The sequence below is a fragment of the Nipponia nippon genome, unplaced genomic scaffold (genome assembly GCF_047370975.1).
Source record: "Nipponia nippon isolate SJK-2023a ecotype South Korea unplaced genomic scaffold, ASM4737097v1 scaffold_4, whole genome shotgun sequence".
Lineage (NCBI taxonomy): Eukaryota > Metazoa > Chordata > Aves > Pelecaniformes > Threskiornithidae > Nipponia > Nipponia nippon.
Genome location: NW_028262358.1, coordinates 62,574,864 through 62,595,408, shown reverse-complemented (window position 1 = coordinate 62,595,408; position 20,545 = coordinate 62,574,864). Strand labels below are relative to the sequence as shown.

Sequence of the window (20,545 nt, the reverse complement as noted above, 5' to 3'; positions counted from 1 at the left end):
ACACTGTCACAGTGATCCACATGTTCCTTTAAATGGTGCTCTGTGTGGGCTTGGGATGAGTCCAAACGGAGGCTGGTGTAAATGCACTGGCACAGTTCTTCAGTGGGTTTTGAAGCCAGACTTGGTCTCCAGTAAGTTTAAATGAGAGTTTCAACCTTTACATGTCTTAGTATTTCAGGCCACTTCACTGTGAGTTTCCCTTTTGTGCTGCAGTGCAGCTGCTGAAGCGGGCGAAGGCCCCGCGGTGGAGCGCCCCGTGGCACCGGGGAGGTGACCACACCTGACACGTCATTTTGCCTGAAAGCTTCTGGGTTTCGGTGCGTGCTTTCTTCCCGCCCTGAGTTAGCGAAGATTAAAATTCCAAATATCCTGACCGCATCTGTGGCTTTTGTGACTGACATAGCCTGAGAAATTCAGACGGGCGTTACTCTCACCTTTTAAAGAGGCATACACACAGAGTCCTGGGGTTTTTCAGTGTTTTAATATTTCAGCCAGTGGAGTTTTTAATCAATAGAAATGTAAGTACTCGAATATTATTAAAACTGAAGATTTGCATTTAAAAAGAAGATTAAAATACAACTGTCTTGGTGAGAACAAGAGAGAACAAAATGGAATATAAACTATTGTGGAAAATAGTTAGGGAACACTTAAAGACAGAAGAGGAAAAGCCAATTTAAAATAGGAGATATCAGGAGATTCCTCCCATAGATTCTGTAAAGATGAAGAAGAGAAGAGGTGAAGGAGGAAAAGAGAGGCTGCAGTTTTGAGTCAGGTGAGTATTACACTGGTGCTCAAGAAGTCAGTCTTGTTCTTGCATTAATGTCAGGCTCTGTAGTAGGAATGGGGAAAGGAAGGAAGGTAAGAAAAGGCAAGGCAAAAAAGAGAGCAAGAACAGTAGCTTGATAAAAAAATGAATACATTTAAGACTGAAAAATAAAAGGCAGGTACGCTGGAGACAGCCTCTGGTGAGAAAGAATTTTATCCAGGAACACATTTCAAAAAGTAGAGGAAGCACCGCTGTGTCTGCAGCAGTCGCAGGCAGAGTCAACAGCGGCTGCTGGCCGCCTGGACAAGCACGGCCAATGGCACTGAAGTGCAACGCGGACTTACGCTCAGCTCCTGGAAGCAGGCTGCAGGTTAGGTTTCCAAACATCGCTTCTGTCTCCATTCACGCTTACCCCAATGGCTGAAAAAAAGCAGTTCCTATACTGTTGCTTAGAGAATATTATTATTTCTCTTCTGGTTTACCTCTGCTGTTTAATTTCAACGGTACCCATGGTTTCCTCTCCTTCATTACCAACTTTCAGCTTCAAATAGTCATACCTTAATGTGTGCCTCTGTTGTTCCATTTGATAAACCTCGCCCTGCCTCCTTGCAGTGCCTGTACCAGCTCCACTGCTGGCTGCAACCCAGGAAATTTGTAACACGTCCTTTTTGGTGCGACTGATCCCCGTCACCACCAAGGGCCCCTTACTGCACCCAGCAATAATCCTGGCCATACACGGCTTCTCTTGGTTCGGATGAAGAGCCCGGCGCTGCGGGTCCCGTATGGTTTTCTGGCTGCTCCTCCATACTGGCGTGGTCATATCATGCACACTCACTTGCCTGGCAGCCCCAACGCCTGCCCGGCTCTTGTTGAGAGCTCTGGGCATCAGCACCCCTTTCCTGCGATTGCTACAGGTCTCCCCCAAACACCAAGCTCTACTTTCTAATAAGAGTTTCCAGCACGATGACTGGGAAGAAGCACAGCTGGCTCTGGAAACTGGGTATGTCTAGTGAGGTCTATGAACTGAACCAAGACTGAAATGTAATATTTTTCTGCAGAAATCTCACAGAAGATAGTTGTGCCTTTTTGATACCGCTGAAACGTATGCTGTGCTTGTGCTAAATTCCGTACAAGCCCACCAGAACTGGCGGTCCTTGTCAGGATCTGGTCCACTCTTTTTATGGTAAGCCTTCCAAAAACGAGCTTCGGGTGTCAGGCATGCCATTTTCCCCCAAGCTGGTTCTCTCTCATACTGTTCCTGTGGAGAGGCGGGAGGCTGGTTTTGTTTAAAATAAAGAATAACTTTGCTAATCTCATATTGGTGGCTGAAAGGTAGTCTTACTGCTAATGAGAGAGACCCAACCTGTATGATGTTAAAAGAAGGCTCAAAATTATAAGGCAGCTCCGAATAAAAGTATGGTTTTTAATTCCCTGAGGTTGCCTGACACTGCAGGAGGCTGGTAGAGGACTGGCTGTCCGAGAGAAACTGCTTTTGCTTTTCCTTAGAGCCGAGGTGATTTATTGCAGACTCCTGTTAAAACCTTCACCTGGCAAGTCGAGAGAAGGAATGGGCTTATTTAAACTTTACCAGGCTTTAAAACATCACTTCCGAAGACTGTGTGTGGTTACCAATTTTTAGTGACTTTTCAAGGAAAGTCTCCCTGCTAGAAACAGGGTCTCCCTGCTTTCTTAGTAGCGGTTCCCGTCTCTCGGCCGGAGAAGGGGCTGCCTTTGGCCAGCGGGCGGGCGAGCCGGGGGCGGCCGGGACCCCAGAGCGAGGAGGCAGCGGGGCTGCAGGCGGGCTGCGGCCGGTGGCCCGACGGATGCTTTCTCCTGGGCGGCCGTACGTTTTTGGGGAGAGAAAAGCGGTACTTGTGCGGGCGGGGGGGGGGGGGGGGGGGGGCTTGCACTGACCTCCCCGCTGCGGGAGACGCGGGGTTTCCTCCGGGTCTCCCACGTTATTTTCGGGCCGGTCCCGCTCCGCCGCGACGCTGCGGGCGCCCGGCGCTGATCCCCGCGGCTGAGCCCGGCGGCGGGCGCTGCCGCCGCCCGCCCCTCCTGCGCCCGCTCGGCCCCGGGAGCCGGGGCGCGCTGCGGGGGACCCCGGGGGCGGCGGGGTGCGGGGGGACACACCGAACGCGGCGGCGGAGGCACAGCGGGGAGGGCGGCGGGGGCGCCAAGAGGGGCGGGGGCGCGGTGGGGGGGGGGACACGTCGGGGGCGGCGCGGGGGACACACGTCGGGGGCGGCGGGAGCGCGTCCTGCCTCCGCCCGCCCCCGCCCCCCGCCCCCGCCCGTCGCCGCTCCCCCCCGCCGCCGCCGGCGCGGCGGGCGGCCGGCAGTGCCGCGGGCCCCGGCGGCGGGGCCGTGCGCGGGGAGGATGGGGCGGTGGCGGGGCCGGGCGCGGGGCGTCGCGGTGGCGGTGGCGCACGGGCTGTGCTCGGGCTCGCTGAACATCCTGCTCAAGTTCCTGCTGGCCCGCTACCACTTCGCCTTCCTGACGCTGCTGCAGTGCCTCAGCAGCGCGGCGGCGGCGCTGGGGCTGGAGGCGCTGCGGCGGCGGGGGCTGGCGGCGCTGCCGCCCTTCGGGCCCCGCCTGGCGCGCCCCTTCGCCGCCGTGGCCGCCCTGGCCACCCTGCAGTCCACCCTCACCCTCTGGTCGCTGCGCGGCCTCAGCCTCCCCATGTACGTCGTCTTCAAGCGCTGCCTGCCCCTCGTCACCCTCCTCACCGGCGCCCTGGTGCTCCGCGACGGCATGCCCTCGCCCGGCGTCCTCGTCGCCGTCCTCATCACCACCTGCGGCGCCGCGCTGGCCGGTGAGTGCGACCGCCCCCGCCACCGCCACCGCCACCGCACCGGAGGGACGGGGCGGGACGGGGCGGGCGGCCGCGCCGCGGGGCGCCCCGACGGCGGCGCCGCCTCTGCCCCGGCAGCCCCCGCCGCTCCGGCGGCGCTTCGGGGCGGGACGGGGCGGGCAGCGGCAGCCCGGGGGGAAAGGTGCGAGGGTCCGGGGGCGTGCGACGCCGGGCGGGCGGCTGCAACCCCACTGCGGCAGGCGCAAGCTCACGGGGGCAGGTGGAGGCTTGCGGGGGCAGGTGCGACCTTGGGGGGGGGGGGGGGATGCGACCCCGCTGTGACAGGTACAGGCTTACAGGGCTCGGTCCGGCCTCACGGAGATCGGTGCATCCTTATGGGGGTCGGTGCAGCCCTATAGAGGTCGGTGTAAACCTATGGGAGTAGGTGCAACCTTGTTGCAACCCTATTAGGGAAGGTGCAGCCCTATAGAGGGAGGGGTGAGTGCCACCTTACAGGGGTAGATGTAATCTTCTGGGGGCAACTGCAACCCCATGGGGGCAGCTGCAGCCCTACTGGGGTGAGTGCAGTCTTACAGGGGTAGGCGCAACCTTCGGGGTCAGCTGCAACCCCATGGGGCCAGGGGCCCTGCCTGTGTTGATTTCTAGCCGAGGGGTGGGTGGGGTGGGAGGCAAAGCTGGCTCCGTGTGGCTCAGCAACACTGCTGGGCTGGGGGCTGCCCCAGGGAACAGAGCACACACACGCGTGGCGAGTAGCTTAATCTGCAAAGAAGCCTGACTGGGCGCTCAGCAGGGAGGCTCTCGCTGTGAGGGCCCACACAGCTTGGCCTTGCTGGGGGGAGCAGCAGGGCCAAGGGAGGTCCGGGGCGCTGGAGGGCAGGGAGCCCGACCAGCCGGAGCCGACGTGTGCCCGCTCTGGCAAGAGGATGCCCAGCGTTGCTGTGTGGATGTGCGATTTCAGCTGCAAATCTCCCACAGCGTCTTCACAAAAGGGAGAACGCAATCTGATTTTGGCTGCGGGATTTAGCGGGAGAGTGGATGACATTCAGTAGGTTTGTAGCACACACACGCACACAAAAAAGATGTATGTGTTGGGAGGTAAGTATGCCCAGCCTTGGGAAAAGCATGACAAATCTTAGGAGTTATGGGAAGGGCACTGGTGCCTATTTCCTAAATATCCCCCCAGCCCCAAACAGTGCTCTCTTTCTGTCTCACATGCAAAAAACATGCTTGTTTCTTTCTGTGACTCTCCCGACAGGAGCTGGTGACCTGACCGGGGATGCTATGGGCTATGTGACAGGCGTGCTGGCCGTGCTGATACACGCTGCCTACCTGGTGCTCATTCAGAAGACCAGTGTAGATAGCGAATACGGACCCCTGACAGCTCAGTACGCCATCGCTGTTTCAGCCACCCCTTTTCTCATCATCTGCTCCTTTGCCAGCATGGATTCCATCAACGTCTGGTCGTTCCCGGGGTGGAAAGACCCTGCCATGGTATGCATCTTTATTGCTTGCATCCTGATTAGCTGTGCCATGAACTTTACCACCCTTCACTGCACCTACATTAACTCGGCTGTGACCACCAGCTTCGTAGGGGTGGTGAAGAGCATAGCAACCATCACGGTGGGCATGGTGGCGTTCAATGATGTGGAGCCCACAAAGTTATTTATAGCCGGTGTTGTGGTCAACACCTTGGGGTCTGTCATTTACTGTGTGGCCAAGTACATTGAGACCAGACGGCAGAGCAATTACGAGGACCTGGAGAAAGAAGCTAGAGAAGAGGAGGGGAAAAGGCAGGCTGGGGACCAAGCACTGTTTGCGATGGAGGTGATTTCCCAGGAGAAGGGGGCTGAGGAAGCAGCGGTGGAAGGATCAGCCATGGGGGACAGGCAGAGCGGAGAGGAAGAGAAGGACGCCACTGAGAAACCTGCCAAGGGACCGGCCGCCCAGGGAAAAGCCACCGGCACACAAGAAGTGAACAGGAGCTCGCTGAAAGATGCCTATCTTGGAGTATGGAGGTTGGTGAGGGGTGCTACTTACATAAAGAAGGATTATTTGATAGAAAATGAAGAGCTACCGAACCCTTAAAAAGCAGGTTTGAAAACCTATTGCTTGAGGACAGACACCTGGTTCTCTGTACAGGGGGAAAGGCAGAGCATACATTTCCACATCAATGCTGACAAATCCAAATCATGTAGGATGACTTTACCTCATTGTCAAAAAGCAACAGGCCAGAGTTAGCTCATGCTTTGGGCTTGCTTTCAGCTGCTTTCAGTGCATCAGTTTAGACCCACCACAGCTAACGGTGCCGAGTCCTCTGCTGTGGATGCAGAGAGACTTGGGCGACGGCAAGTCACGGGGCGCTTGCCCAGCAGCCTGGGCCATGGGGGACAGCAGTACCATTAAGATAGTCGGCAGTGCCAGTGACACAGCGGTGGCCTGTGACTTGGCTTGTGTCTGGAGCCTTGTGATTTTAACACCATTCGGAGGCTCTGTCGATGTGCTTCCCTATCTGTATCCATCCAATTATAGGTACTCGATACAAATACATTCCTGCAATATACAAGCTCCTATTAACTGTACTTTTATGTGCTCCTCTGTGTCAATACAATTGCAACAGAGCTAGAGGTTGTGCCACTTCAGTTGTATTGCTGTAAAATCACCCTCTTAACTGAAGAATTGAAACTCTCCCTGATTCTGTGGCCAGGCTGGGCCTTGGACCTCGTTTACATTGGGTGGTTTGTGTCTTCAGTAGAAATGCTTTCGTCTTGCGGTGGTGTACATGAGAGCAGAACCAGATCTGAACTTTTGAGAAGCTGTGGTCAGCAAAAGAAGGATGTTTTTTCTATGAACTTTAACCACATGTAGCATTGGGAATATTACTTTGACCCAAATAAAAGGGATTGGAAATGTTGGACTGTATTGATTTGATTTGGGAGGGCTACTAAAAAAATAGGGAGACAGTGCGTGCCTTGTGCTATCCCCTCCTGGTACCCTAAGGTCAGGTGAAGCAGAGCCTGGCCTGGAACCTAGGTGTCCTCTTCATCTTCCCCTCTCAGAAGTGCAGGCTGATAGGAGAACTGGGGACACCACCTCGGCCGGGATTCCCAGGAGTGCTTTTGCAGGAGAGTTTTTCTGTATCCCGGCCGCATGTTGGGACATGGCTTTGTGCATACCAGCCCTCGCTGTCCCCATGCTGCGGTGTCCGGTGGAAGAAAGCGTGGGCAGGCAGGCAGGCAGGGAGCTGCAGTGTGCTCCGGCAGATCACACAGCTGAGCGCTCACGGGCTGGGATGCTCGGTGTGTTCGGCACCAAGGCATCCGTGGCTTTGGTGGGAGCCGCTCCCTGTGCCCAGGCTGTCCCGGCGGGCTGCGAGAGGCAGCGCTGCCTCTCCACCCTGGCCATTCCAGCGCTCCGGTGGGAAGGGGGAAGCAGGTGTTCCAGCGGGGCCCCTACTGAACATGCTAATATTTTGTACCACATGCATTTAACGGGAGAGACTGGGGAAACAAGCATTTGAGTATTCCTTAGCCTGGGGATACCCTTTTGGGAGGCGGGAGTGCTTGGGTCAAACCTTTGCCCAGAACCAGGCAGAGAAGAGATTTGACTCTGAGTCTTCCTCATCCCAAAAGGGTGCCCCAGCCATCAGGTCATCTTGACTACAGGCTGAAACAAGTTGTTATCATCTCCTGAAAAAACGAATCAAGTTTGTTGTTGTTGTTGTCGTTGTTGTTGTTATTATTATTATTTATTAAGCCACTGAACTGAAAATCAGTTATTCCCGCAGCCCTAATTAATCAGTGCCTAGCCCAATGCCTTCTCAAGCTACGCAGGCAGCACGAGTCTCACAGCACGAGTCTCACAGCGCGTTCAGCACTGAAATCCGAAAAGAGCAATTTACCCAGCGAGGAATATTTGCAAAACTGATCTGGGGGAGCTTTAGATTCTTGTGAATAAATGCAGGCAGAAACATCGGGTGCGACAGTATGTTTTTTGAGTGAGTGCAGAAGTTGGGTGACCTGACATCACCCATGAATTTTGAAAGAGAGGGCTATAAAGACATGCAGGCTAAAAGCCTGTAGCTGCTGAGCTGGGGGACGGACGGGGCATGGAGATCGGTACATCACACATTATGTATAGCTTGTGTTTAAGAGTCGAGAGATACTGGCTGTATGCCAAAATACGTTTACTTTCTGTTCAAGCTCCATATGGCATCTTTTTCAATAAAAGCACTATTTATTGTTTATAGGCTAATGTAATAGGGTTTTTGTTAGTTTTTCAAATGCATCTTAGACTAAAGAAGTTTGTGCCTATGACTTATAGTTGCTGTATTACTGAACTCATTACGATATTGAACTGCATTGTAACCATACAGATGGCTGAAGAGAAACCCACGTTTCTGATCTGTCCTCACTGTGCTCAGTGTTTTCTGTCCACAAGAAATGTGGATCTTTTTACCACCTGGATGCCAGTCTTAGATCCCGTAGCGTACACTCCGTGTTTGGCACGTGCCGTAGAAAGCTCTCCCCCCGGACTCTTGTTGCAGGACTTTTTCCTGGGAGAGTTCAGTGTTTTGCCGCTTACTGTTGTTGAAGTATTAGTAGAAACTTGCGGAAATTCAAACAGTTTTGACTGTTGAAAAAGCTGCTGTTATGATGTTGTACACTTGCATGTATAGTCAAAATGTGATTATATTGTATTCTGTTTATACCTGTAAATTCCCTAAATTAAAACAGGAATTTGGCAAATGCAATCCACTTTTTCAGTAACAGAGACTGTCGCACAATAAAATAAAAATACTGCCTCGTGCTGAGGTATTTTAATAGCATCAGCGGAAGACTGCAGAATGAGATGTGGGAATAAAATGCACTGCTTTCCAAAAGCCTTCTGGGTTTCTTATTGTTGCTACTCCGGGGTGCTCATTTTTGGTTCATTTATAGTTATTCTTGTGCCTTTATACCGTCCAAGTTTCCTCAACATGTGACCGCACACTATAAATACTGTTGTGGACAGAGGGACTGAGGACAGACCTCTGTACAGCTTGACGTTTCTGCGGTTCTCAGCAGTGATTTCTTTGGTTACATATTATAGATGATTTAGTGTCTCTAGTGTAACTGCTGTAGCTTCAAAATAAATAAAAATAAGTTGATGCTCGTTATTAATAGTTATATTATAAAATCATTGCATTATTAAAGGACTTAATATTGATTTTATTTTACAATGTTAAGTATTTGTATTACCAGCTATGTCACATGGCAACCCTAGGAGATGACTTAAGTGTTAATTTTTAGCTGTTTGCTTTGGATGAAAGGTATGATATGTGCCTGTGGCTGAAACTGGGTTGTGCCAGACACTGGGGTGGTGATTATTGCAGAATTCATCATAATGCTCCACACAAATGTGCCTGCAGGACGGTTTAGAGAAAGAAGCTGTCCTTGTTCCAGGATAATGAATGAACCTGATGCACAATGACTGCTTTGAGGATAAACATTAATTTCAGTGTCAACACATCATCGAGTAACACCTGCTCTAGCACTACTATATACGTGCGCGCGTGCACACGCAGGCGCACAAACACACATGCAACAGGAAAACGAAAGCTAGACTGGCCGTCTTTTCTAAAATATATTCTTTTCTCAAAGAAATTAGAGAGAGGCCAGATTATTTGGAGGCAGGGACAGTTAGAATTTCCAAGAATCGGTAAAAAATTTCCGTACATCACTGACAAACTGATCCTGCATTTGCCATCGCTTCCAGAAGGAAAATGAACGGCAACCTACAAAACACCAGGTGAGAGTGAAAGAAATTTTACAGTTTATTAAGGAACACTCCACAGCCCTGTGTATGTCCAGGGATAGTTTATTGCCAGTGCTTAACAGCCTCCCGTAATTTGATTACATCTATTTGCTGCAGGCAAAGGCTTCAGCAGGCAGAAAGGTGCAAGCCCTTCAGCTCTGGGCTCTAAATTAACAGCTGAACATTTTGCTGCTTGTTGTGGTTAAGGTTTAACACCCCAGATATCCGTCTCCTTGTGCTCTCTGCCTGTGTCCTCTATAATTTCACGTATCGCTTTGAGGTTTCTTCTGTGTTTTTTTAACCTGAAGCCTCTAAGTGCAGTGCAGGCAATCAACTCTGCCTCTCAATTAGCTGCTATATTCATGCTCCAGTAGCTTGTTGGAGGTCATCAGGAAGCTTTTCACTTCAACCCCGCGCCTATCGGGAACTGATGAGCCTGCACATGCCCTCCTTTCTCTTCCCTTGTTCCCGCTGTATTTCCCAAATCTTGTTTCCAGTGTCCAGCCTGAAAACCTCTGCCAGTGGCGGAGGACTTGGCACGGAGGCTTCTGCCTATATTATTTTTTTCTTTTTTTCTAGAAGGGCAGAGAGGGGATGGAGCAGCAGAATCTTGTGTGTCCAGATTGCTTCTTGCTACCTTTGTGCATGTTTCTGCACACCAGCTCCTTGCTTACCAGCTCCCTATATAGCTCAGCCGTGGCTGCGTACCAGCTTCTCGTGGAGCTGGGCCAGGGCTGCGTACCAGCACCCTGTGGAGCTGGGCTGAGCGCAGGATAGCCGCAGGAGCGAGGGCCCTCGCTCTGCCAGCCAGCCAGTACCGAAATCTCCTGGTCGTGCACGCCGGTGTGGATGTTTATTACCCATGTAAAACCAAAAGGAGATTTTTTTCACAGTAAGAGCATTTTGAGTAATAAAGCTATAAACTTGAAAAAGGATTGCCATCATTATCGCTGTTGAGCCAGGCTCATTTTTATTATAGGTGAAGACTAAGAAAGCCAGTCACACTTTAATGCTAGACATTGTGTTTGAATAGGAGAGAGACTGTCTGAGATGAAAGCCTGGGTAGAGAGCATGAAAACACTGCTCAAAGAGGTGCATGGGATTGGGATTAGGATGGATGGGGAAAATACGAGAGTTACAAATCAGGACAGATGGGGAAAATGTGGGAGTTTGCAGAGAAGCAAAATGTTGCCGTTTGTATCCCTCTCCTACACCCTCGTCCCTGGGGAGCTGGAAGCCAGCCTCTCCACCAAATTTCAGTTTGTTACTGTTCTTACAGGGAAAAAAGTAACAGCATCAGAAACCCAGGGCCAAGCAGTGCAGTGAATCGGCAGTGAATGCACTTGAATTTGGGGCCCTGGAAGAGTGATAGACATGAAGGAGAGAGGCAGAGCGAATTACCTGGCTGGGGGGAAGATGGGCGGATCTGCTCTTTGTGGTCCTCTGATTTTTTCTTACCGGACAGATGTAAGAAATTCTGCTCTGGGCACGTTAATTTCGTTGATAAATTTGTCCTTTATCGAATAAAAGCAATGTCAGTTCTGTTCTCGAAATTGCACCATTTTTTTTTATTAGGTGCTATTGATTTTGTTCCTGACAAAACAAGACAGATTTCAACAATTCTTTAACAGAATTCAGGATTTCCCTGAAAAAAAGCGATAACTGCTAAAGTCACAGACTGTTTCTTACCTGACATAGAAGCAGGTCAAATGAGAGAAAACAATGAGCTGGAACATGTCATGATAGTAAACCAGGCAGGTTTACCGGCTGCTGTAAATATTGAGTATCATCAATAAATAAAAACAGCTACAGGGTGCTGTGTATATCACCATTAACTCCTTGCATCTTGCATTGGCTTAGTTCTCTTAAGTGAATTTTCGGTCTTCAGAGTATCTCTGCAAATCTGTCCTTATGGTCTGTCCAATTCCAAACCGTGTATGCTTGGTTAAAATGTAAAATATGGATTTTCCCTTCTGACTGTCACACCACTAGCCGACCCGGGGCTCTAAAGGGGAGAGAGTTTCCCTCTGTCAATGCGCCTTCTTGAGTGAGTGAACATTCAGTGGCACAGAAAAGGTCCAACAACATATGTTATTACAAACATATGGAAAGTGGCTAAATATGTCCTTTTCACAATTTTACGGGAAAAAAGGTGCATTTCCTCAAGCATAGTGGCTGACAGGCCACTGAGTCTGAATATTCGTTGAACACCAGAAGGCTGATACACACACACCACACCACAACTGACAGTGCACAGTCACACAATTTTGGCCCTGGGATTTACGATATTTTCTAAACGAAAAGAGACTGGGATGCATTTGCCTGGCATCCTGGAAGAAATTGCTTAACTTAGGAAAATTGGGGTGCAGGTCTCTGTGAAGAGCTCCTCTCCAAAGAAACAGCAGTGCCGAGCCAGCAGCACATTTCAAGGATTCCTGAGACAGGACTGAACTTTCCAAATTGCTCAACTGTTTTGGTTTTGGTTTTGGTTTTGGGGTTTTTTTGTATTAATAACAGTTAAGCATGAGCAGAATGGTCTGCAATACCTGGTCATGTCCTGGGGCACTTTCTGGGTGCTGAACTCTTCTGAACCACTTGAATGTTGCAGTGGCTTGATCAAACCAGGGCTGATCATGCTGCATCCAGCTCTGTCATCCAACACAACCAGCACAGTTTCTTTTTCTGTTTGGAGGATCTACTTAACAGTGATTAAGTACACTCGTACACTCATAAAGGTCTTTTATAGAATCAGCTGCTCCAAGTATTCAATGCTACAGTTCAGGAAAGATACTAAGCAATAGCTAGCTACCAAAGAGCCGTCTTGGTTTCATGTGTATATGTATCGCATGAAATTTGTTCCCTCTGGTTTATCGTGTTTTCCTTTAAGAGGTGAAAGATGAAAATGACAGTCAGAACTGGCTTTTTGACAGAAGATTTTGCAGGAGGAGTTCAGGTTATTTGCTATCCGAGCTTTAGACCTTCCCTAGCTCTATCTACTTCAGTGCCTTTCCTCAAAACTTGCAAATTTTTGCCTTGACTGAGCTTTGGTGTTGATTTGGCACCATTCTTTTTATATTCTCTTTCTACAAATTTCACCTCTGCCTGTCCCCCTGTGGCTGGTCAGGTAGGGCACAACGCGGTCCTGGGCCTGCCACGCACCCTGTGGTCCTCTTCAGGGAAATAAAAGTGGCAGCCAGCAGACAAAAAGCATCAGATCCCACTCTCCCAGGCAAAGACAAAGACATGCTGTTCTGTGATTGAACTTCATTACTGATTTATACTCATCATGAACAAGCACAGTAAGTAAGGCCTTCAGAGCCAAAGGGGCTTCACTGCATCCCCACATTTAAAGCATGGGTTGAAACCAGAGATTATTTCTCGGTAGGGCTCCTCTTAGTGCATTGTATAGATCCAACGTGCTGGCACGTAAATTGTCCAACTTTGAAGACTCGGGCTGCTGTGTCAACGCAGATTCCTAGGTGGCAATATAGAGCAGTCACTGCAACACCTTCCCAGATGCCATCAGGGATGCTCTCATTCAGTATTCCTTGCCTTTGTACCAAAACATTCAAGCGTATGTTTATTTTGGGCCTTGACTGAGCCTTCATTCAGTAGGACATAAACCTAAATGAAAGCATTTTGCTACATTAGGGGCTCAATAGTGGCTGGTGTTTCACCTCCCCAGCCGGAGGAGAGGGTCAGAAGTGGGTTTTGGGATTACTTCTCTGTCCCACCAAGCAGAGGTCTGTGCTTGAGTCACTAATGCTCACAATTCCAGCAATGTGAAGTCAAAGAAACACCCCCTCTGCCCCAAATCTATTTACTCACATTGCTGTGGCAGAGCAGTCGATGGTAAAAGCACCTACTGCAGGAGAAGGGAGTTTTTGCCGGCTCAGCGTGTGCCATTGGGTTGGATGGCACAGCCGTGCCACTGGGGAAGGGCCACCAGCCGCTGGGGCTGCGCCGGCAGCCTCCAACAAGCACAGCTGTAGCTGCAGAGGCTTCGGAGAGCAGCTCTTGCCACTAACGCTGCATGGGTGAGTGTTCTCCTGTGGGGTCAGGGGTTTGCCCCTTTCCCAAAGCACCTCAGAGGGAGCTCTCCCAGCCCCCTCCCCGTGCAGGGTAGCAGGTCAGCTCAGGCATTCAGGGGCATCGTGGCAAGGGAGGGGAGTGGTGCAGATTTTACCTGTGCAATCCAGGCAGGCTATTACCAGAGCCAAAATGGTTCCTTTACTTTTTTTTTCCCCCCTAGTCACAGCTTCCTCTATATTTCTGAAAGGAAAAATGCAAATCTGCTCATAGTTTTTTTTTAGAAGAAAAGATTTATTTAAGAAGCAAGTTCCTGCAGGCAATACAGTGCTGTCTGAGCTTGCAAAATAATTCAGTGTATGGAATGGATTAGGTTGCTGGCTGTCTTATTTTCATTGCCGTCGAACTGGCTGGGAAAACGAAGATGTAAAGGTAAGGACTGTACTAAAGAATGAGCTCTGTAAAGCGGCTTTGCTACAGCAAACCTTCAGAGCCATTTGACAACATCAGGGATTTAGCATTATTCTTGAGCTGACTTGACAAACAAATCTGGAATCTTTACAGTTGAGCCTTACAATAACAAATGCCATAAATTCAATCTCCTGCAAGATAAGGAGTAGCCAGCTGATTCCCAGGGCGCAGGCGGCACTGATATGTCCCTGCTATCGGTGCACTCTGCTGCGATGGGATATCTAATTTAGGTAAGTGCATTTCCAGCATTAGGGCACATGAAGTCTGACTGTGGGTGGCTGCCAGTAGAGACACACAAGATCAGTTTTGCAGATTCATGCAGAAAACTGCTCTCATTTGAACTAAAATGCTAAGCTTGAGTAATAATATAAGAGTATTATAACTTATCAAGAAAGGAGGAAAGCCAAGGAAAGCCAAAAAAAGAGAGTCCCACAGACACAATTCCAAAGGTTTACAGTGCTGTTGCTCTGCATTTTTCAGTCAGAATAATGAATAAACATTTGAGTACTAACGACACGGGCATAGATAATTTGGGTTATTTTAAATCTAGCATCACTATCTGATCCAAATGTAGGTGCAGGGAGCCCATGAGGTGCTTCATCAGGAGCTACCTGGGTCTGAGCCACTGGCATCCCAGCGCACCACAGAGCTTTTAAGAGCTTACAACTGGCTGGAGCAGCCCCCGTCCGCAGCAGGCTGGGATCTGGGAGGCTGGAAATAAATACATCTGCTGCCTCTTTCTGTCCGAGGATGCCTTTGTGCATCCAGCTGAAATTTAAAACTTCACAACCATTTCTGGTTGGTGGTCCTTTTTGCTGCCTTTCCTTCGGGGACAAGTCTCTCCCCACCTACGTATTTTCTGTGGCAGTGCCTACACTGGCATTCACATTGCAGTATTGCCAGAACAAAAGAAAGCCAGAAGTGTTGATTTTTTTTTTGGACCACAGCTTTCAGGCTAACTTAGTCATCTTTGTTTCTGCTAACTTGCTTTCTTAAAGATTTGTGAGAATTTGAGTGAACCGCTCTATTCTCTTTTAGTCTGTTTGATATGTGAGATAAAGATTAGATGGTCAGCCAAAGCTGGCTTTTTTCTTACACCAGTTGTGACAGGAGTTGCTGTGTTCCAGGACTGGTGTGTATGTTTAAATAAAGTCCATTAGACATGGACTATAGCCAGGTCTTTCATTGCTGGGCTCTGTTCAACTGTGAACAGAATTGCACTCCCTCTGAAATTGTGCTGTCGCTTGCTTTTGCAAGAGGAGGGATGAGGATTTGGGGGTTTCATCCATTGATTTGTACTGTGGGTTAATTCTGTAGATTTGGTGAGATCGATGTGCTTCAAAAACAATAAAGAACCTGTTCTCTTCTGCTACGCTGGCACGGTCCCATAATGCCAATGAAATTAATTGGGAAGAAGCTGGTTCAGTACAAATAGGGCCCACATGAGCTGTAAGCATCTCTCCAGGTCAGGAACCGATGCACATCAAGCTGCAGAGTTCTCTGCTGTGGCAGCAGAGAGGAGCATAAAAAAGCTCCTGTAGGGGAGTGTGATTTGGTAGATCTGTCACAGGGACTGCTGAGGTGCTGCTCAGGATTTTTGCCTTGTTACAATTTCCCATGTTGTGGAGCAGTTTCCTGTGGGAATCGTTGTCTACCTGCATTTGGGGATGTTGAACAGAGGCCTTTTTACTGACTATTCTTGGTGCTACACAGTTTGCTGTCATTTTGCCATTAGTTAAGGTTTTCACCCTACTCCCTGTGTCCAGCGACAAACTCTATGCTGGGAGATACCTGCCTCTTGAGTTCAGATGCAGCCTACAAGTTGTGGATCTGCTACTTGGCAAAATTCAGGGGGAGGAATGTCTGATGCAGGAAATGGGGAGCGGATGAACTCAGTGGGGGCTAAAAACTTCCTCCATCAATGGCAGATCCACTTGAGGAGATAACCGTCCCTCTCCTCCTTCCAACTGCCCATTGACAGGCTCCCCATCTCAGTCGCAGGCTTCCTTGTAGCAGGTCCTGAATAAACAGTGCATGGGGCTGGGGGACTGAAACCTTCAAGGCATGGTGGAGAGAGAAAAAAATGTAACTTTAAAAAAAATCCATTTCTTAAGTTTTAAGTTATTTTTTTATTAAATATTTACTCAAATAAGCAATTGCTTACGCACTAAAATTAGCTTCCCTATTTGTACTGCAGCTATGCCTAGACATCCTGATGTCTCTCCACTGTGCTAGATATACCCTGTGAATTCCCGGACAGTGTAGAAGCCATGTGAGCATTAGACCCTGAGCTGCAGCCAACCCTGAACTGCCCAGCTTTCCACATTACCTGACACACCGTCTAGCTACACATTTAACTGTTCTGTCTGTTACCACTCCTGCACGGTGAGCAACAACAAATAAAACACACATGGGTAAAAGGATGCAGAAAGGAGCTGTCCTGCATTGAGAGCAGGAAGATGATGATCACATTCTGTAATTCTAGAAATGTTTGTGATTACAGAGATTACAGAAATCTACAATTCCTGTTAGACCTTACATCAATAAACCTGTTCTGCATTAGCAACCAGCAAGCTCAGCAGACCATGGGTAGCGTGGGTTTGTACAACAGCATTTGCTTTAGTTATCCAAATGGTCCTTTGGGTAACTGCATGTAGCTGTTAACTCCGTCTGAAACAGCAAGGGGCTAAAACCACTAAATAATGCAATCCATGGACTGACTTTAAGGGCTTCTTCTTTTACTTGTCTGATCCCTGCTAAGAAAGTCCAGTGGTACAGAACTGTTCATTGGTTGAATTAATTTTGACTTGGTTCGGTACCTTCAAAGTGAAGAACAGGACATGGGAAAGCTAACAGACTACAGGCAGAGCATTAATATTGGCATGAATTGGAATTAATTGGCTTTAAGTAGGAGCATCTCAAATTAAAATGACTGTTAGTGGAAGATCTGAAATGGGTCATCTTTAGTTTAGCTAAAAGTTACATTCTACTATTCTTTATGGTTCTGTTGCATTTCACACTGTCAAATCTTGGGCCAGTCTTGCAGTGTTGGCCCTTCTGGCCATATCTACACTGCAAGCTGTGCAGAGTGATTGTGTCCATGTTATATGACTATTCAGTGCCATCAAGGGCAGACAGGCCTTGTCCACATTTGGCCTTGAGTTTTCTTTGGGTCTCATTGCCCTCAGGTATAACTATCATTTTCCTTGTGGCTTTTTTTCAAGTAGAGTTAGTTGATATAATATGTAGCTCTGGGTTCAAAACAAATAGAAATGCCCTGCATACAGGAGGCAGTAGGCTGGTGGCACTTGCTGCCAAAGGATGTAGTGGAAGCTAAAAGTTTACTTTATGAGATAGGTACACAGAAGAGAACTCCACAGACGGTTAATAAATATAGAAAACCACAGATGAGGAAGTCCTTTGAGATGGAAATATGTTGAGTCTGGGAGAGTATTCAGAGGATGTACCATGCACAGCCTCCTGTTCTCATCCTGGGCACCTGCTTATGGTGCTGCTGAGGATGGGATACCAGGGAAGATGGACCTTTGGTTTGACCCAGTATGGTCATTTGTATGTTTTCTCTAACGCCTTCTCTAGGAAGAAAAGGTTTTCTCATGATATCCTCCATCTTCAAAGATCTTAGAAAACCTGTCCTTCAGCAATTTACTTACTCCTTTCTGCCCCCAATCCTTATTATAACAACTGTGCTTACCTGCTGTTAATTTCTTTGTTGCACTCTTAGACTTGGTTTTTATCCTCTGCTGTGCCAAAGTAGTGACTCAGCACGGTTGGAAGTAAAGAAAGATCCTTGCAAAGGCCACTGAGTTCTGGTGAAAAAGTTCACCAGCACAGATTGCTTTCGAGTCTATGCCCTGCTGGAATTCCCCACCTCCTCAGCTATTAACCACCACAGTAATCACACACAGACATATAATATTTATAATTATGATGGGCAGTGCCCGCTTACACTGTCTTCGTAAAAGAATACCCTGTAAGTGAATGATGTACCTGCTCCAACCCCCTCAAGGAGCTACTAGACAATCCCCAGTTTACAAGCACAACATGGAGCTGTGTCAACAGACAGTCATCAAAACCTCCATTTTACTACTTCCACCCATCATGTCTACAAAACACTTAACTGGAATTGGGCTGGTGACTTGCTGTGCAACACTGAGCAGTGGCTTGCAGCTGTAGGAGGTAATAGTCTTACATGCTTCCCCTTTGTTGTATCCACCATTTGTTTTCTGCTCCCACATCCTTTGCAGGCACCAGCTCTTTGCATTGCAGGATGGAAGAGATGTGCTAGGGCTTCAGGGTACTTTATGACACAAAGAATACTCAAAAGTTGCTCAAAATCATGATCTGGATGATGGATCTAGCTGGATCTTATGTGTGGTAGCAGAGCACAGTTTTAAAAGAGCAAAATCCTATAGCAAATTCTACATATATGAGCTTTTAATGACAGTACAGCCCAGAGCCAGACACCTCCAATACTCTGTAAGTCCTGATGCCCAGACTTTTGAAGGCCTAAAGTCAACAGAGATGAACCTCGATCTAGCCAGGCTTAAGGTTGTACTAAATAGGGTCTAGAGAACAAGTCTTACGAGGAGCGGCTGAGGGAGCTGGAGGTGTTTAGTTTGGAGAAGAGGAGGCTGAGGGGAGACCTTATTGCTCTCTGCAGCTACCTGAAAGGAGGCTGTAGCGAGGTGGGGGTCCGTCTCTTCTTCCTAGTAACGAGTGATAGGACGAGAGGAAACGGCCTCAAGCTGTGCCAGGGGAAGTTTAATTTGGATATTAGGAAAGTGGTTGAGTCTCCATCCCTGGAGGTATTTAAAAGATGGGTAGATGTGGTGCTTGAGGACATGGTTTAGTGGTGGACTTGGCAGTGATAGGTTAACGGTTGGACTCGATGATCTTAAGGGTCTTTTCCAACCTTAACGATTCTATAATTCTATGATTCTAAATCAAAACTTCCTTCATTGTCCTTCTGCTCTGTTTTTTCCTAGTGATGAGCCTACATTTGATGACTCAAGGATGATTTGGTCTCCAGTAAGATGCACACAGCCCAGTACCAACCTAGAAGTACTTCGTTTTCAGAAATTTCCCAGCTGGTGAGGCCTGTTTGCTGACCCAGTAGCACAAAATGTGTATGTGCCATGGGCTGCAGATGAATGTTCAGGCATCAAATTTGTGCTGTGTGTGCTCAGCCCAGGAGTATGTCATCCAGATGAGCAATGGCCATGTGTGCATGCAGAAGGTAAGCAGAGGCATGGCTCTAGACTGAGAGATACTCTTGGGCTCTGCAGTCAGCCACGGCTGACTGAAATCTGTAATTGCATCTCTAAAACAATCCCAAGGGTGCAACAGTAAAATGCTTCCATTGATTTTTATATTTAACATTTTAATTTGAAGACTAATGCTTGATCTGATTTGAAATGACTGGATTCAATGACAATTTGATTCACATGGCTGGAAGATCTCTTAAAGCACTAAAAGCTGAACACATGCAGGGCTGAACTTTCCAAAGGCACAAAACAAACAGTGGTACAAAGACACATGGCCACGGATGGCAAAATCTGATTTTAACTGCTCTTCCCCCTGTGGAGTTCCTCACCCTTACATTAAGGTGACCAGCCCCTCCCAGGGGTCAAAGGCATGTAGATATGCTGAGCAGATGAGATGCAGGCTTTCCTGAACTACGTGTAGCCAACAGGGCTGCAAAAAGCAGGATGGGGGCAGTCATGTGTTGCACCTAAGGCCTGATCTCAGAACCTGAACCCTGCACCCTATGGTTGTACCAGCCAGCTCAGAACTCAACAGTTGTCTCCTGTGCCTCACCGAGAGCTGAAACAGTCAAAGTCACCATGGTAATCTTCTAAACTGCTGCAGCAAGGAGACCAGAGCCCACCCAAGAACATGCCAACACACGCTCCTTTGGTGCAGGGTTGTAGGTTGTTTCAGCAGCTGAGTAGGTACCTGTTCCCACTGGGACTATTCATTCTGGTCCCTTTCCTGGAGCCAAGGATCTCAGCTGGTTCAGCTCTTCATCTCTCCATGTCTGCCCAAATTAGATACGCTACTACAGTGCTCACCAAAGAGTGAGGTGACAAGGGGACCTGGTCTGGGTCTTACTGGCAATGGCTGGATGAAGAGGTGGAAACTGGTAGTAGGACTGAAGTGCTGTAGGTGGTTGGTGGTCTGACTGAAGTGGTTTTCTGTTTGGCCGGTGGCAGAAGATTCAATGACTATGGACTTCAGAGACAGGCAGCAGCTGAGGAGTATTTCTGTAAACACCTGGACATGTGTGTGTGTGTTTCTCCTTGGGCATGTAGCTTTTATTTTTTCCTTGTGCTTTAGCAGTAAATGCACTAAGGTTTAATTTTGTAAAGCAATTTACACAACACCAAGTGGATTATACCAACTTTATGGTTGGTAGGGGAAGGACTCAGGAATAATTCAATCTTGTGGACTGATAAAATGCAGAATTTGCATTCCAGAAGTATCTGGAGGACACAAAATCAGGTCCCTATTGTGTTAGGCTCTGCTTATACAAGAGAGGGTCTCTGCCCAAAGACTTTGCAATCAAAATAAGATGTTGAGTGATCCTCTGCAATTGTATGTGCTACTAGGAGATAAAACTGCATCAAGTGCATAATAAAATTGCTCACAGT

The 20,545-nt window shown here is 48.5% G+C and overlaps 1 protein-coding gene across 1 annotated transcript; it reads left to right on the top strand.

The window, feature by feature from the left end:
• The first annotated feature begins 3,145 nt into the window (after positions 1 to 3,145).
• On the top strand, positions 3,146 to 8,438 carry SLC35D3 (solute carrier family 35 member D3). The gene is made up of 2 exons (XM_087775688.1): positions 3,146 to 3,581; positions 4,837 to 8,438. Exons 1-2 carry the CDS (start codon positions 3,146 to 3,148, stop codon positions 5,664 to 5,666), a joined length of 1,266 nt encoding a protein of 421 aa, XP_087631814.1. The 3' UTR covers positions 5,667 to 8,438.
• Positions 8,439 to 20,545: the final 12,107 nt, after the last annotated feature.

Coding starts and splice junctions, on each gene's coding strand:
- SLC35D3 (XM_087775688.1), top strand. CDS start 3,146: ATGGGGCGGTGGCGGGGCCGGGCGCGGGGCGTCGCGGTGGCGGTGGCG. Junction 3,582..4,836: donor CTGCGGCGCCGCGCTGGCCG/GTGAGTGCGACC, acceptor CTCTCCCGACAG/GAGCTGGTGACCTGACCGGG.